This window comes from Opisthocomus hoazin, chromosome W (assembly GCF_030867145.1).
Source record: "Opisthocomus hoazin isolate bOpiHoa1 chromosome W, bOpiHoa1.hap1, whole genome shotgun sequence".
Taxonomy (NCBI): domain Eukaryota; kingdom Metazoa; phylum Chordata; class Aves; order Opisthocomiformes; family Opisthocomidae; genus Opisthocomus; species Opisthocomus hoazin.
In genome coordinates, this window is record NC_134453.1 from 187131 (window position 1) to 205457 (window position 18327).

An 18327-nucleotide genomic window follows, 5' to 3' on the forward strand; every position below is an offset into this window, starting at 1 on the left:
GTGCCTTCTTAATTGCTTGATTTTATAGTACCAAGAACAACCGGTTTTTCACAAGGACTACTGGATCTTACCACACCAAATGGTAACTAATGGACCTATTATGGAAAAAAAGATAAATCTAACACCAATAAGCACCAGCAAAGGAGTTAGTTAAAAAACAATTACTGGGTATTAAGTAACTTGAGAGCTGATGCAGAATATAATCATGGTCAGCCATTAGATACTGTTCAAAACTGCAGGAAGATCTAAGGACGGAACACATTCTGCTAACTTCCTTCTGACAAAAAGCTTAAATCAACTCGCTTTAGGTAGGCACATCTGTAGTATCTTACAAACAGAAATTCACTCACATGGCATTCATTTCACTGGGAATCCAGGCAATTTCAGCCTAAGTCCGCTATCCAGTTAGTAAAGTAGGAGCTGAGACAGAGCCACACAATCCATACAGACATTTCCACATCCAAATCTCTTTACACTACTATCTGTAGTGGTGAGCGCAGTGTAACTGCTTCGTGGCCACAGAATAGGTCTGAAGTTTGGTAAACAGATTCTGACAGGAACCTGTCTGCGCTTCTGTAACTACTGGATTTTTTCCTAACTGCAGGACTTAAAAAGCTTTATCCTGTACATCGCTGTGCGATTCCCAGGAATATTCCTGGGGCATTCCTGTCTTGATCAGTCTGAGCATGTTTGTAGGTTTTCAGCTTCCCACACAGCAAGAAGCTGCAACACCAAGCTCAACTGAATGTTCTGAAACACACCAGAATCCCTTTTAATTGGCACGCCCCAACAGAAATCCAACTGTATCACTTAATTAACAATCTTAACTCTTACAGGATTATAAAATACATCGCACACTGATTAATATTAATTTTTATTGAATGTTCTTCTTTCAGATTAGGCCATGTACATTAGTAAAGAATTTTAAAATGGTTTGTAATTCTAACTCATTAGCAATCGTAAGAGGAAAGGAAAACCAACACAAATAAACAAATGGCCACACAGCAAGAAATGCATGCTAGTGAACACCACTTCTCACTGCTGCTTAAGCAAGACCTGAAGATGCATGCATATCCTTTCAACAGAATCAGTGTGCCATTTCTTCATTGCCTAGTGTCCCTGTAGAGAAGAGGAATGCCTAGTTCACTTACGGTGCTATATGAAAATAATAAAAACTGAAGACAGATCAAGAACGAATCACTTAAAACTATCATTAAGATTGAATAGGCGGGCTGTTCATGAGGGTGCCAATTAAGTGGATTCCACAGGATACTCAAATTCCAAAGCACAGAAAGAATCATGGAAAATTCTTAGCAAAGATCGTTATTAATTTCAGTATTATGAAGTTCAGCTGTAAGAAAGCTAATGCTAAATTTTAGCAAAAATATACAGTGTGAATTTCAGACTTTAGGGCCTAAAAAATTCTAAGAAAACTCTTTGAAAAATGTTGACAATCACTATGTAAGTGCTTGCAAGATTTTTTGTGGTTTTCATTTATACTTTTAATCATGGAGGTTCAGATAATTAACAGCTAAACGAAATTAAAAACACATCCAAAGTCTCCTAGGCTTAGAGATGAAACATTGGAATTTAAACATGTGATACTCTACTTGTCCACTTGTGTCTGCAGCCTGCTGGAAATGAGTTGCAAGAGATGTCTCATCTTGGAAAACTTCATTACACTCCAAACACTTTAGACTATGTCTACAGAGTTTCGATGGATCTTCATCTAGTGGCATAGCTGGAATGACAGGTGTACTTGCTGGGGCTGATATTACCGTCCCAGTTATGCCAGACTGTATCTTTGTTACTGCATGCGTGCCAGCTCCCACAGGGCTTTGAAGCATAGATGCCGCAGTATTGCTTGAAGGAGATGCTATCATTTGATCTGCTGGGACTGGTTTTAAAATCAAGTGTGAACACTGCATTACAACTCCTTTTTCCTTGTGTCCACGAGCGTGGGAAAGAAGACTGCATTTATTGTAGAAAACTAAATTCTTCGTACAATGATTACACGTCACTTCAATTCGCACACTCCTCCTGTCATAATGCTGGGTCAGGCTCTTCTCAAGAGCAAATGAGTCACCACACTCCAAACACTTGTAACCTCGTGTCGGTAATGTTATTCCGGCATTTGCAGGGGGACTAAGGTTTGGAATGTAAACTGGTACAGGATTGACACTACTCAGCACCTTATTGAATGCTTCTACTACAGAACTTTGTAGAGATGACACTACCTGGACTCGAGACACTTTTTTAGAAGGCTGTGAGGCTGCTGCAGAAATTATTGCCTGCTTTATTTGTTGCTGAGGTTTTGTTAGCACTTGGCGGAGTTCAGAGGTGGTTTGAGCACCTTGAGGCAGAAGATTAAGGTTGGCAAGATGGACTGTCTTTGGCACAAGTTTAGCACTGGCGAGGCTTGATGCTGGCACCACAACAGTCTGCTGCTGTATAGCATTGGCAGCTTTTATGATGGCGCTACTGGCACTCTGCACTGAAGCAGCAGATATTACCGTGGCTTTCACTGTAGTGTTGTTAGCAAGCTTCAAATTTATCACTTGTGAACCTGCTGTTTTAACTGCCGAAACAGGGAGAAAGGCAGTAGCCACAGGTTTGATAGTGACCTGTTTTGGTGCAAGTTCTGCAGATGCAACTGCATTGGTGACAACAGTGGACTGGAGAGGAGCTCTAGGAGGAGAGGAAAGAACAGCAGCAGAAGTTGGAGAGGACAGGAGAGATGTCATGGAAGTTACCATAGAAGCAGTCTGCTCTGGCTTTTTTCCAGAGTCCAAATCAACTTCTGGCAACACTCTAGTAACAGTTCTCTTGATCTCCCCAGAAGAAGTTTTGATGGTTTTTATGCGAACTTTAGGAATTGCTGGTGTTGACCCTGCAGGAGAAGATGGAGACCCTTTGCTACTGTTTTCACTTGACACACTTCTGGGACTATCAGGTGGTTTGATAGACGGCTTTTTAGCACCATCAATGAGACTCTGAGATTCAGGTGATTTTTCAATAGCCCGGGGACTTTCACTCATGTCTTTTGGTAATGGAGAAGATTCTCCTGAATTAGACTGTAAATCTTTACTATTATCTGTAGCTGCCTTTTTAGCACTCAGTGCTGCAATTGCAGCAATGCATGAAGAAAGCTTTGCTGATGACTTTGCTTTGGACTGTGAAATGCTGGCAAGATTTGTTTCACTTTTTTCAGCACTCAGTTTTCCATCAAGCACCCTGTTTTCAAGAAGCTTCTCAGAATTGTCTTTCAGCAATTTCTCCTCTGTTTTTCGAGCTTTGAAAGGCTCATAGACACTTACATTCATCGAGTTTGTCTCTGTCTCTCGTTTAGCAACTTTATTTTTATCTATACTGCTTGAAACTGGGATTCCAGATTTCATCAAGTTCTCCCCTCCCAGTGCCTTTAGTTTGTCATATTCCTGCTGAGATACAGATCCTGCCAAGACATTTGCTCTGAAATTTGCACGCATCTCCTCTTTATCCGGAGGGTCATCCACCTCAATTTTTTCATCATCATCAAATTCTTCAGCACTTGATATTGGGCTAAACTGGTTGAAAGCTGAATCCTTCAGTGTAGTCTCAGAAGCTGACCCATCATCTTTAAGCGACTTCCCTTCATCTTTACTGTAACTATCAAGAGCTGATGACGTTAGAAAGCCATTATGCAAGCCATTGCCTGTGGAATGGTGGCCATCTTTGTCCACTCCTTCGGAAGAATCAATAGTACGCACATTTTTCACAATGACACTCACACCAACATCAGATGATGATGGGGCATGAGAATCTTCATCTGTGTGAGCATTTTGTTTTATGTGGCTTTCATGGTCATCATGTCCAGATTCAATAGCTGCTTTTGGATCAACCATGTCTGGTATGTCAAAGGCTGCAAGAAGGTCATCGAAATCTGGGGTCTTCATATCCCCCATGGTCATGTATTTGATTGTAAGCAAATCTGTAAAATAAGCAGAAAGTCATCATCTCAGCATTTTAAGCTCTAATAGCAGAGTCTTACACCAAGAGCTATAGCAATCTACCAACTTCACAGACTGTAACCTAGTCATTTCATTCTAGGCACAAATTTCTCTTCAGTGATTTTCTTCCTGTCCCCCCTCCTACACCCCTTCCCACCCTCTCCCACATACACTGTGATTACAGCAAGATACCTAGGCATTAATGAAAACAATGTGAGGCACTCGCAATTCCTCCTAAGTCTAGATGTTCCTTGACATTTGCACTACCAACCCGATGAGCCTTCTTGAAGATAGTAACAAATGTGTTTCTGCTAACAGTTTAAGACCATTGCACTGTTTTCTATAAATCAAACTGCTTTGTGAGAATTATGGAATGAGTGTCTCCCAGCGCTCACAATGCTTTTTTACAGCAACGCTACTGAAGGATCTGCTGTATCTACACTACTCCTGACATGTATCTCACCTACTTTAAAGACCCCCCCGTAACAGAGATTCTACAATCATCAACGTAATTTATTCCAGTCATTCGCAATTCTGACTGCTATATGCTTCCTACTACATAATCTGAATCTTCTGTAGTGCAATGTGAATGAACTACATGTGGTTCTATTCACCTATCCTCTCTGCAACAGCACTTCACTCCTACATCATTACATCCCTTCAATCTTCTCCTTTTTAGGCTAACCAACACCAGATCTTTAGGGTTTTCTTTCCTCTCACAGATGTTTTTCAGATCCTGTACTTTTAGTCTGCCACTGGCCTCTGTTGTTGGTTTTTTTTCTTCCAATTCCCAAACCAAACAGATAACTCAAAACTGAAACTTTACAAATTCTGTGTAAAAAGAAAAACTAACTTTGAGTATACTTTTAGATTTCAATCCCACTATGATGTTTGCTGTTTTGCACAGGCGTTTCAATAATATGCAGAAGTGTGCAGGAGAATTACTTGTAGAGATCTACAAAAATCAGTTACAGAAAGCGCAGACAGACATTTTTTCATTCTCTTTCATAACCACGCACAGATATGATTTGCATTGTTGTGACAGAGCTGTTTTTAACAGACTTTCATTGTTCAGTAGTTATCAGGCCAAAGTCAGTATTCCATGTGAAAAGATACTTAACCAAATAGGTGCTCTTGTTAGGAAGTGCCCGTTTAGGAAGCATCCTGTCTGTCCTCCTGCCTTTGTATTGGCACTGAAGACTGGAAAACATTCTTATTAGGTAGCTCAACTGTTCTGTCTCCAGTATCAATTAACGTAGGCCATCAGAGAACCACGGTGTGACTAACAGCAACAGTGCTCTCCAAGCTCCTCATATTAGCTCAGAGAAGCAAGAAGCTACATGTCCCATGGCAGGAGGTCTGCTGGAAGCTACTGGCCAATGGAGATGCATCCTACACCTTCAGCAGCTCCCTTCCTCCTCCTCCTCTTAGCTCATTCTCTTGAGCTCTGGAGAGAAACTAGTTGCTGACTGTTGTATTCAGCTGTAACAATGCCAAGACAAACTAATCAAAATGCGTATCTTTTAAATACGTATTTTTATGCACATCAGTATCAACAGGAACAGCACTCTAACTGTGCCTCAGAAAGATGCAGTTTATTAAAATGGCACTACCCCTTTGCTTGACAAAAATCTTTAAGACTTACGTATTCATCAACACTGGCTACCTGGAAGTCATTATGGAATCTAAGAAAGACAACGGAGGCAAATTTCTCAAGGATACTGGAATACACAAAGAGATTTCATATAATACCCTCAAATAAATATATAATCGTTTTGGAAAATGTTTACATGGTCCACATAATGGTTTTGTTGCTTTGTCTAACTTATTAACTCCTCACTACACCAAGTCCTTCTGTAGAGGAACTCAGCGTGTGATTCTCTAGAAAATATGAGTAAACCATCGCAACTGATGAATTTACTCTCTTAATTCATAGTTCCCTTACTTAATGGACTTTATATAGTAGCCTGTTGTGGTGAATGCTCATTATCAAGACTTCACTACTTTTGTGAAGCATATGGTTATAATCTATGCTTATTAGACATAAGATTGTTTTATAATGCTGGTCATTCTGGTTTTATTGTGTATTTGTTTAATTATAAAATCTTAAAATCCATTTATTCAAAAGCAAGTTTCTAGCCCTCATGCATTTCAAACTAGTAACTGGGATAAAATGAACACAAGGATTTAAGAAAACACACCAGACAAGTAACTCTCTTGCAGTACAATCGGAAGCTAACCCATTGCGTTCAGCACACGTGGCAGCAGACACCTTCCTACACCAAAGCAAGATGATTATCACACTTATGCACAGTTCTGCAGGCCTGGATTTTAGTCTACCCTCTGCCTGAAGTATTTCAAGATCCTGTGAAATGGCCACAATTACAAAGACAGTTATCTAATAAATACAGAAATACATTACACACATAATACCAAAATTACAAAGAAAGTTCTTACAAGAATTAAATGGGAAAGATTCTAGAGACCAAAGCATACCAAATACACGTAAAACCACACAAACAAAGCCTTATCTTAAACACAGTTTTTCATGATTCGAGATACTAATTGCTTGCACTCTGATTGTACATCTGTCCACAGGTTTCTTTTTACAGTTATACACACTCCCAAGAGAACTAGGAAGTCTTCCTATCTAAAACTTCCTCTAATTACACATAGTGGAGTTTAATTAATATTTAACAATAGCAACAAATTAAGTAAAGGCCCACTTACACAGTATTTTATCCAAGTATGTTTAAGAGCAAAACTGAGTAGTAGAGGAGATACACTTGTCCTTTACTGGGAAACTCGGTTAGGCTAATTCTAAAATGGGAAAATATCTCAAAAGAATTCAGTGGTCTGCAGACCGAAGATTGTAAATTCATCCACAGAGAGCACAACGCATAAACTTGCTTCTTCCAAGCGTATGCAGACAGAACAACTCTCATGCTCTACCAGAGCACGAGAACAGAATGGTTTCTTCTACATGGGGGATGCAGAATTACTGCTGCCCTTATGAAGAACCTCTCCCATTCTTCAAACTTTTCAAGCAACCCAAGTTAAAAAAAAAAGCACAAAAGACTTGGCCAGTCTTGACAAACAAGTCAGAAAAGTTGTAACCAGGACTTTTTATTCATCTCTTCCTCACCATTCTAGTATACCATTTTAAGATTCAGTATACAAACTATCTTTCTACCACAACTGCCAGAACTCTTACGCCACATTCCTCTCTTTTCTTCTCCAAAAACATTTCCATAACTCCTTCCTTCAAGGATAAAGCTCTGCCTTTTATCCAGGATCAAGATCAACTGACACCGTAGCTGCCAGACAAGCTATTAGTCTATTCCTCCTCTGAGCCAACATGATGCCTGTAAATACTTCACAACAGGAAATGAGGCAAGACCCTGGTTCCTGAGGAAATCGTGATCTTCCAGGAACTGGAATTTCTTTGAGAGCTTTTGAAGTGCTGACAGCAAAGCTCGAGTCTCCACTGAAACACACAAAAGTGTAAAAACCTACCAGCAGAGGGCTGCCATTAAGCTGATCTCCAGCTCAACAGTCCACAAGGTGTGTGTGTAATCAAGAACACATTCCTCAGAAGAAACAAAAACATATTTACAGCAACCACCTGCAAGACCCCCACTACCTCAAACATCTTTGTATGAAATAACTTTTTCTTACTTTTTAGTTTCTAAGTAATAGAAACAGAATTCGCCTCAAAACAGGGGAATGCTAACTTGAAGCATTTATTATGAAGAACAATGGATATACAATAAACTAAATGCCCCAATTTTGTGGGTATTCTTATATAAAGAGTCAGTTCTTAGATTTACTGACTCTGTCCAAAGCACTATTTAATCTTCAGACGACAGACTCCCTTCGTAACATTGCTTTTCCTTCCCGTGGACTCATTCCATTTCCTGCCTCTTCACCTGGCTGTCTGCTGACATTTACCAGGAGTACACCAGGAAAAGCCTATCACCCTATTTTGTCCTAAGATTTGTAGTCCTTAGGGTTTACTTGAGTAAAGTTATTAAAGGAAATCACTTTCTTTAAAAATTCAACCCTTACTTTGCTTACCGATTATTCAATGGTAAAAGTAAGTAAAAAGGAAAAAATATTCTGGATATGGCCAATAGGCATGACACATAGAAAGCCATGGAGCAGAGAGGTACAATGCTTCTGGGTTCTGTTTTTTTCATGGTGGGTGATAGGACTGCTGGGAAGATACCAGCGAGTCTTAAAAACTTAAGATAACAGACTCTGAATATATTTACTTCATGGTTTCCATTAACCTCCTTGGTGACAACGTGCACCCCTATGTGTGCATCAGTATTGTACTGAAACACAGGGTGTGAATTAAGTTCTGGAGGATAAACCAAGATTGTTTTGTTTGCATTCATGCTTTGTTCAAAGCATGCATATGCATGACTTTCTACATTCTCCTTTCTTTGGAAGTGCGTCTCCTTAAATAAGCGCTTCCTATGAACAGCATGAAGAAAACGGCACAGGTTTTAGCCAAAGGAAGATACCCCTTGACTGTTCCACTGTCTTGTCTCAGTTAGCCTTTATACTCTGGTTCATCTGATAACACATTCCAGTGAAGCACTCACTCGGGCAATTATGTTAAAACACGAACCAGTCCACGAGAACTCTCTACTGACAGTGGAAGAAGCAAGCAGGACAAGAATTTGATGCTACACCCATGAGAAATAGTTAAATTCTTGTAAATCTTTTGTGGCCTTCATATCCTGCCTGTTAAGATGGAACGCCTAAGGATGTATTCAAAGATTTTAAAAGGCTGATCTCCAGAAAAGGGGGAAAACATCTGCAAGATGTAGCAGATCTGGGAGCTTCTGCCCTATTATCAGGGATTCCAGAGAGCATGGTGAAATACTGCTTGCTTACAGCAACTATTTGTGTAGATGTGATGAAGGCTCAAATACGCAATGACGCAAACATCAACCAAAGAAATATGAGGGCATGGAAGTAAACAGCTGCTTCTGAAGGATCAACAAAGGCAGTTTTGTTTTACTACATGGAATTTCTGTCACTCCTCCTCAGGCTCTGCATCCATACCCATTCCAGGTGGAGTGACTCTAGCCATATGAGGAAAACCAAACCAACCAACCCTTCCATGTACTCTTGCCAAGGCAGGGGTAGCAGAGAAACACACAAAAGGAAACATTTTTTTCTCACTTTCTAAATATGATTTATCTTGTGGCTTGGGCTTTAGGACGGCTGCAGATGGGGCACAGTATTCTCCACAAGAAAGACCAAGCTGCCTACAAATTGCTGCTGAAACTAGAAGGTACCAAACCAGATCCGTTTTGGAGAAGTTCAGCTGCCTAATGAAGACAAGAAAACAGAATCTGTTATCTGGCAGCTCCCAGACAGATCGTATCTCCAAACCACTTAAAACTCTGACTGATGTCTGTCAGGTACAAGAACAACTTCAAGTTTTCCAGGCCTAGCAATGACAAATAACCCTCCTCCCTTTCCAATACTTTCCCAATTAATATTCTTTATGCATGAAGGCTTCTAACTATTGTTTCTGGATCACAAGCACGGTCTTACATGCTCAGTTTTTATTCTTTATTTCATCATTAACCTTTAAAGAACTGAAAAACTTTTCCTCCTTGACACTCACCCTCCAGCTGATCCAAATCTTCACTGCTCATCCACAAGTCTGGTGACTACGCAACTGCTTTAGCTGTCTGTACGAGCCCTGTCTTTTCTACCACATTAAATTTAAATTCCTACCTTCTGCCTTCAAATCCCACGTAACTGTCTACACTTACAATATGTAACTCCACACTCTTGTTGAAACAACAATGCAACTCAAGCTTCCCTCAGTAGCAAGCCCTTTTATTATTTAAGGGAACAGGAAAAAAACCCCAACTTTCATTTTCGTCCACCTCTGGCATTCATGTTCTTGTGACTACATTCCTTTAACTTCCCTAAACTCTTCTGACAGTTTTTACCTCTGTACTACGTACGGTTGTGGACTGTTCACTCTTTAGAGCAGAGACCTTTTCTTTCATACGTTCTTCAAAGAAAACCAGCGTTCTTTTCAGTGCTGTGAAAACAAGAGCATTGAGACACAACATTTCAGTGTCTAGCACATGGCAATGTCTTAATTCTGCAAGAATACTTTTAGCATAACCATATGTAATAATTATTCTGTTATAGTTAGACTGGTATAAATTCCCAGTTAGACACACTATTCCAGGACAAAATTCTGATAATCTGGTATAATTACTCCACTTCCAAACACCAGTAATGATGCCTAAATAACATCATGCTCATTCTGGAACAAAATGCTTACACAGGGAGTAATACGTGTAAAAGCTCTTTTTGTTTGTTTGTTTAATTTCTGTATTGTTATACCAAAAAATTTCATCAGGTAGAGAAGACTTAAGTGATTCAATCAGAATTACAGTAATGTATATCCTAACATTAGGCAAACATCAGCCTAACACACAGATTATGAGCAGTTCATTAGTTATTCAACATACATTAGTAATTATAACTAACTTCTGATTATTTACTTCAAAGCTAAGTATCTGAAAGAAAGACAAAAGCAATATGCTAATTCAACCACCAAACCTTCTTCAGGAAGTGAGAACCACATCTCAAATCACAACTTGGTGTGGTTTGAAATACTCAGCGGGCAAACAGGATATGCGAGAGGCCACTTTAACCACAATCAGCAACACCAATCATATGCACGTAAAATACAGGTTCCTTTTCGCTTATCAGAGGTCCCATGACTTGTTACTGTTGCAAAACGCAGACAGATTCCTGCTTCTGGAAATGTAACTTTTATAATTGGCAGCATTTTCATTTCTTAGGATAAAGGTCTCATTTACCATCCATAGTATCAATAAGGTCATGGCAGTCCTTACGCAAACACCGTTGTGAAGTATGGGGTGTTTTTACAGTTAACATTTATACCAAGCAATCTGGTATTTCAACATTATACACCGCATCTATCTGCCTTTAGAAAAAAAAAACAAAAAAGGAAAATCCAATTCGCCTCCAAGCATGAGCCTCAATGAGTAACGGAAATCTGAATGTGCATTTCTGGTTTTCTAAGAGAACATTCTACCACTTTTACTCCTCCCTCCTCCCTCTCAAAAGAAGCTCTGGAGGGTATTAGCCTAGTATTTGAAATTTTGCCCAGTATTAAAATTTTTAGCCTTTTTTTTTTAAACTCAATGCAGTAACCTTGCTGTTGACAGTTTCAAAAGAATTTCAAGGTTTATTCTTTACTAGCCCCAAAAAAGTTTTCAACAGGCATTTCACAGAATCTCAGAATAGCTGAAGTTGAAAGGGATCTCTGGAACTCCAACTTCTCTGCCCAAAGCAGGGTCAACTACAGTAGGACCCTCAGGATGCTGTCCTGTCGGGTTTTGCTTATTTCCAAAGATGGAGACCCCAAAACCTCTCAAGGTAACAGGTTCCAGTGTTTCACCACCCTCACTGTAAAAAGGATTTAAACCAATAATTAACATTCAGACCTAGTCACATTAGAATCATAGAATCATAGGTTGGAGAAGACCTCTGAGATCATTGAGTCCAACCATCCACCCAACAACACCATTCCTACTAAACCGTATCCTGAAGTGCCACATCCACACGTTTTTTAAACACCTCCAGGGATGGGGACTCCACAGCCTCCCTGGGCAGCCTGCTCCAATGCCCGACCACTCTTTCAGTGAAGAAATTTTTCCTAATATCTAATCTAAACCTCTCCTGACGCAACTTTAGGCCACTGCCTCTCATCCTATCGCTAGTTACCTGGGAGAAGAGACCAACACCTGCCTCACTACAACCTCCTTTCAGGTGGTTGGAGAGAGCAACATTCACTTGCCTTACCACCCACTTCTGACAGTATCTAAATGTGTTTTCAGAGCACACCATTAAACGGAAGCAACCTCTGGAAGCTTATCAAATCACTGCACACACTGCCGATCCAGAGCACAGTCCCAGCTCATGCCATGGGCAGGTGGAACACTTTGGAACTGGGACAGGGTCAGGAGCTACTCGAAGCTCAGCTAGTGGTTGTGATTTACAAGGCTGTCTCTGCAGCCTGCTTCCACAGCAGACAGCACCAGTTGACATTTGACTTTGATCCACTTTCACGCGAGCTATACAATTAAGATGCTATAAACAAATCTGGCTGCCATAAGGAGGAAAAGAACTTGCATGCCAACTTTCTCGAAACTACTAATCCAAAATATTCTTGAGTATTATACATAAAAAGACAACGTAATTTTAGAATAGTTGCTAAAATATTTACAAAGTGATTAAAAAAAATATTTAACTAACCCATTCCTCCACTCCTACTTTTATTCATCTAGTTCTAGAATGCCACAGAAGCCTGTTAATCCACACACTGGCTGCAAGAGTTGTTTGAAACTAGCAAATGCTGAAAACAAACAAGCAATAAAACCACTGAAGTCAATGCATTACCAAATGTATTCTGTTGATTTGAACAAAAGCGCAGTTTGGTTGTAATAGTTTACAGTATCTTAAACTTTTCAATTCAGGAGTGTCTTCCATAAAAATTTTCCAAGTTCAAAATCACACACACCGGGAATGAAAGCAATGGCAGCAAATTACATTTGGGATGGCAGAAGATGGAAGTAACGGAAAAAAAAATCACAAAGATACTGGACGGCACTTGCATGATGTTCATGGTGTGTTGCTGTGACCTGGCACAGATACAGACCTACACTGCACGCGTATGCACACTGCCTTTTCCTGGTAAACAACATAATTTGGGAGTCCCCAGAGGCCACGAGGATGATACTTATCTCCACGTACAGAATGCAGATGCAGTTGCAGCCAGACTAAAGCTTGAGACTTTATGTTGCCTTGTTTGCTGTTCATTCATACAGGCAAAGCTTTTTCCAATCGGTTTGCCCGTGGGTTCAAGTTTAGAGCCTTAGGAATAAAAGACCTCTGCAGAGGAGTCTCTTGTTTGGTCTTTAATGTGAGGTATGGCAAAGGGCTGCTTCTGCTTATTGCTTAGCCAAGTTTTGCAACTATGGATTACCAAGCCATGTCAAACCAACAAGAAAGATACTCCCAAAAGGAGCCTGAGTTGTTTTACAACTGTAAGCATGTTACCACCATTTTCATAACGTATCCATCCTTATAATTGATTATAGAGGAGCGGGTAATTGTCTTTATCCTCTTTTCTACTACATCCTGCACCTGATTATGGATCCTTCTTATCTAATCTGTTAAAAGACGAGCCCTTTTCCCTGCCATAGGTATAATTAAGTAACGCAGTTCTTGAGAATTTTTGTTTTATTAAGCAAAGTTCAACAAGGTTTTTTTGACAGCCAAAATAGAATTACTTGTTGCTTACAACTCCTTCAAAGCCTTATCTTGTAGTCTAACTCCTCCACTTTTGGACTTTATTTTTTTTTTTCAAAATGGGCATCTAAAGTTCTCTTTGGGTAGAAGAAAACAGGAAGGGAAAGAGCAGGGTATCTTCCGAGGTACGTCCATCTCCTCTTCTGTCACCACCACTGAACTACCTGTCGCACAGTTTCAAGAGTACCACATGCAACTGGTTCAAAGTTCACTATCATCAGCCTTTGGCTGGCAAAAAGAACAGCGATATTTCAACACATGGGCAAGGTATCTCCTTTTCCACGACACATGGAGCTGAAGAGACCATCTCTATCTACAGCTAGCCAAATGAAAACTATCTATATTTACCAAGAGATCCAGTTAACGTTTCGAGCCTTGCAACTTCCTGAATTCCTCCTAAAATGGTGATGAATTCATGAAAGGCAGATGAATCCCTGTACTATTCTTCTCGCACTCTACTTCAAAATGAAATCTAAAAATGGCTTAATTTTGCACTTCTGAATGTAAAGTGGGCTGGGACGGTAACACGTAAATAATTCGGATGTACAACAATAACTAACAGAATTTTGACATTCCCAATGTAAAGCAAATTTGAATCCCTTTCTAAATGGCACTTGCTTCCTGCCTGTTTCCTTTAATGTACTTCTTTTTTAAGCGGACGGCAATTCTTGCTCCACATCAGCGTGAAGCGGCTGCAGACAATCTTGGTGAGAACACTGCATGTCACGCAGGGCCTGCCTGTGCGACACTAGCAGCAAACAGGCCGTAAAACATTAGGGTCAGGTTTTGGGTTTTTTTAAAACATATATTCTTAGCAATCTCTATGCACATTTATATTTTAACACACATTCATACTTCTAAGAAAACCAAAGTTAGATCATTCATTCAGAAGAGGCTTGGAACTTGATAAACTATTACCCTTATTCTCTAGATCAAATACCGGAGACAAGCCTGAAGGCAAAATGAGATCATGACTGCTGATACAGAGGACCAACCCTCCAGCATTAAGCAGCATTTTCTGCTGGAAAGCTGCCCTACGTGCAAAATCAAAATCTCTTGGTGAAGAGCATTTATAAATATTATTAGACTAAAAAAACAAAACTCGCCAAGAACATTGAGGATTCCAGCATCTACTTGGGTTTCTCATCTTACAGCCTACAAAAATCCCTGCAAATTCAAAACCTCCTTTGCTACAAATAAAAAAATTCATAGTACCGTTCACGTTCAAAAATAGAAACAAAACAGATACATCGAATGTTGTGACAATTCCAAGAACTTAAAATTGTAAAACTGCTATTCTGGCAAGAGAGAGAAAAATATCTGAAAGGTGCTCTCGTAACATACAAATTTTAGCTGACACTTGGAAAAGAACATGCATCATCATCAGCAATAGATATTATTCCCATCAAGAATCCATGTTTGCAAGCATAATTTGCTACAGATGTCTATAACCGTATATAGAACCTCTGCATCCAAATTACGAAAAACATGAACAGAAATCAGCACAGTGATCTGTCAGGCATTTTGCTTCACCACACATTTTGCTTCACCACACAAGCTATTTACTGCCCTATCAAATCTGAGAAACAACACGTTGTAGCTGCCTTAAAAACCACAAACCCGTAATTTCAGGCCAAACATTCGCATGCCATTTTCACTTTTCTCCAGTTAATATCTAAATACCTTATGCAATCCGCTGCAGTCAGAAATAAAAAGGTTCCCCTGTATTGTCAACTCTCTGCTGCAGGCACCCTGCCTATCATCAGCCACCATACAGCTTACCCAATATCCACAACCTCTCAAGGCTTTTAAGACTGTCTACTTTATTCTCCTGAGCACAGAGGAAAAGACCTCCATTTCACACTAGAACAGAACATTTCAACGTTTTGCCTCCATATTTATCTTGATTGTAGACTACCAAACCAGCCAGGACTGGTCACATTTTTTAAAAAATCATACTGGGTAAAATTCTGGAGTTGATGATTTCCTGTTATAGGAAGTAACAGTTCTAGCAAAAGAATCCCCAAGGCAAAATGTTTAGTGTTCCAATGTGTAAGCTCTAACAGCCTTTGTTCTTCCCTTTGCTATATGCATTACTGCTTTCTTCTCTCTCCCCCTCTCCCTCTCTCTGAATCCTTCAGCTTTCACTACAAGATACAAATGACAGCTCCAATCTAGGTATACGTTTATTTTTTAGATGAGAAAAAAAAAATCCTATCCATTATCTACTGCTTTGAGTTAAAAGTAGTCATCCCTCAGGAGCCGATGCACTGCCCATCCGGTTTCCCATCCTTATTTCATTACTGCACAATATTGTAATTCATGCCACTAATAACCCACTGGAGCTCCATCAAACCTCTAAAATGCATCTCTCTACTTGGCTGCTGCAAAATCCCCCCTGCGTTACAACAGTTTAAGAAACACCATTCATACTGTTTATTTTATACGTTTTTTTTCCTACGTAGGCTATATCAAGTACGTGTTTAACACCAAAGACCTTAATTCAGAATTAAGCATTGGGTTACTCAGATACGGCCAAACAACCAACCTTTAAATAATCAGACAGAAAATTCTGAATGTGCAACGCTGTAATACAACACAGAACAGTTCACTGCCATGTGGTCCACACTTTATGACTGTCACTCAGAGGCCTATTCCCTATCACTGCACTGTGAAAAAACGTATATCCGGATATAAGATATTTCAGTGATAATGCTGTATTTAGCTAAAATACCAGTAAGTCGTTACAAATAAGAGCTTTAATCCTATTAAAACTGGAGGACGTTAATAGCATTTCTTTTGGTAACACTTAAACAATTGTCTCCTTCCTAACGTGCCCAGCGTGCAATCAGGAGCCAGATTTACTTTTCACATACATGTACCTTCATGCTACTGATATATTCACGCCCAAAACACCACATCTCACCTGTGAACCTTGACCTTTGAAAGATTTTTTTTTTAGCCAACACTCAGTTACTGCCACAGATGCATTACCTCTGCAAATACGAAAGGGTTAAAGGCAGCCCCAATCAATAGGCCTACAAGGGGGGGGGAAGGGAAAAACGAGTATGCCTTACAGCATCTTTGCAATGCTTTTATGCACAATTCTACAACAACCTTGTTTCCTTTTGGCCTTAAAGAAAGGCACAGCACCCCCCCCCTTACCATCTCCTAAAGACAACCGCAAGACAGCACCCTGTAAATAAAACAGCATGCACAGCAGCATTCTTCAGTCACAAGCATAACTACAATTACAAATCATTCCATCCATTTTATTTAGTTTAGCTTTAAAATAGACTGCATAACCAGTGTCCCACCCTTGCAAAGCAAAAATATTTTAATAAGGGTCATAAATTTCAGCTCTTGCCCATTCCTTAAGCATAAAAAGGCACGAAAAGCCAAAGTAATCTCAGTTACTGCAAATATGTACATTTACATACAGAATCCTTTATGACTATATTAGCCACATACCAGTGCTGTGTGTCTAAAGTGTGCATTCACATACTGTTTTGGGATGGTATCTTTCTGCAAGCTCCTCTGCTTTTGGCTGCCATGAAGGGAGGAAGCTATCCCAGTGTAGCAGCTCAGTGACTGCATTGTGCTCAGGAGCTGATCTGCCTCAAACCAGTTCCAGCCGGTTCTGGTCACCCTACATAAAAAGCTATGGCAACCCTCGCCGAGTTGCCAACAAGTCCCTGGGAAGCGCGGGGGCTCTCTCTCCTGCGGCGGCGGGGCCGGCGGCAGCCCTGTCCCCCGGCTCCCCTCCTGCCCGGCCCGCGCAGCCCCCTCGCTCCCCAGAGCCCCCCGCACGCTCCCTGCCTCTCCTCCCCCACTTACCTCCCGCAACCCGGCCGAGAGCCGCCGGTGCGCGCCCGCCTGGCCGCAGCTAACAAAGAGACCGCAGCCAAGCCCCTCGCCGCTCTCTCCTGCGGCACCGGGCAGGCTCGGCCGCGGCGGCCGGCGGCCCGCTGACCCGGGGCCGCTCCCCGCTCCGCTCCCCGCGGTGCCGGGGGCCCCGCCGCGCCGGCCCCCTCATGCCCACGGCCGCTCCCGCCCGCCCTCCCCGCGCCCGGGGCCGCCCGGGTGGCATCTGCCGGGCTCCGCGCAGCCCTGCGGCGCTGCCCGCCCGCCGCCGCCCTCCCCGCCGCCAAGCCGCAGCCGGGGGCCTGCGGGCCGCCGGGCGGGCGTGTTTGTCTCTCGCCTTTGGGCCGTCCGGCTGTCCTGCAGGGAGGCGCCGGCAGCAGCGGGCTGCAGACCCGCGCCGGGCCGCCCCCCCGCGCCCGCACCGGCGGGGGAGGCCGGGACGCGGCTGCGGCCGGCCGCTCGGCCCCGCGTCCCCGGGGGCGATGCCCCATCGAGGTCACGGGTCCCCGCGGTGCCCAGGTCCCTGCGGAGGAGAGCTCCGCACCCACCTCTGCCCATGGCAGCCGCGCTCCTGGCCCGCTGCCCCTCCGCCACCCAGGGCCTTCGTCCTGCGCAGCTGCCGGGCACCCCAGGTCCGGACGCGCTGCACCCCGCTCCTCTCTTGGTTACTCACCCTGCACTGGCCAAGCCGGCCACTACCTCCGCCTACGCGCCAAGCCCCATCCTCGGGGGAGCCGCCGTCAGATGGCTCCTCGGCCAGGCTCTCCTCCACGCCACCGGCCCCTCTGCGCTCCGGGCCGCACCTGTAACTGGCAGCAGAGGTCTCGGGCACGACCCTGCACCCCCCCTTCCCCTGCGGAGGGCTGGGGCCTGGCACCTTCCCCGCATCCCTCACCCCCACCCCATTCGGGGGAAAACGACCACCTTCTTCCGCCGCCTCGGCCCCGTCTGCCCCGCACGGGCGGCCGCGACCGGCCCTCCCTCAGCCCCTCAGCCCGGGCGGGCCGCTCCCGCCTCTGCGGGCCGCCGCGGCCCCGGGCACCTCGCGGGCGGACCGCGGCCCCCTCCCCTCGGCGCGCCGCCCGCG

The 18327-nt window shown here is 42.6% G+C and overlaps 1 protein-coding gene across 15 annotated transcripts in view; it reads right to left on the bottom strand.

Annotated features, from left to right (window-relative positions):
- The window catches only part of LOC104328495 (zinc finger protein 532), a 51393-nt gene that overhangs the window by 32540 nt on the left and 526 nt on the right, over positions 1 to 18327 (bottom strand). For 2 of the 15 annotated variants that reach the window (XM_075446227.1, XM_075446228.1), the window contains exons 2-4: positions 17914 to 18049; positions 9971 to 10065; positions 1611 to 3970 (exon numbers count right to left, since the gene is read on the bottom strand). In XM_075446227.1, the coding sequence (XP_075302342.1) occupies positions 1611 to 3950 (2340 nt within the window). In that variant the 5' untranslated portion in view covers positions 3951 to 3970; positions 9971 to 10065; positions 17914 to 18049. Of the gene's footprint in view, positions 1 to 1610; positions 3971 to 6190; positions 6464 to 9185; positions 9229 to 9970; positions 10066 to 16847; positions 16986 to 17213; positions 17378 to 17788; positions 17850 to 17913; positions 18125 to 18327 lie in introns of those variants that run through there. The other 13 variants (XM_075446229.1, XM_075446235.1, XM_075446234.1 and 10 more) reach the window with 13 other exon arrangements.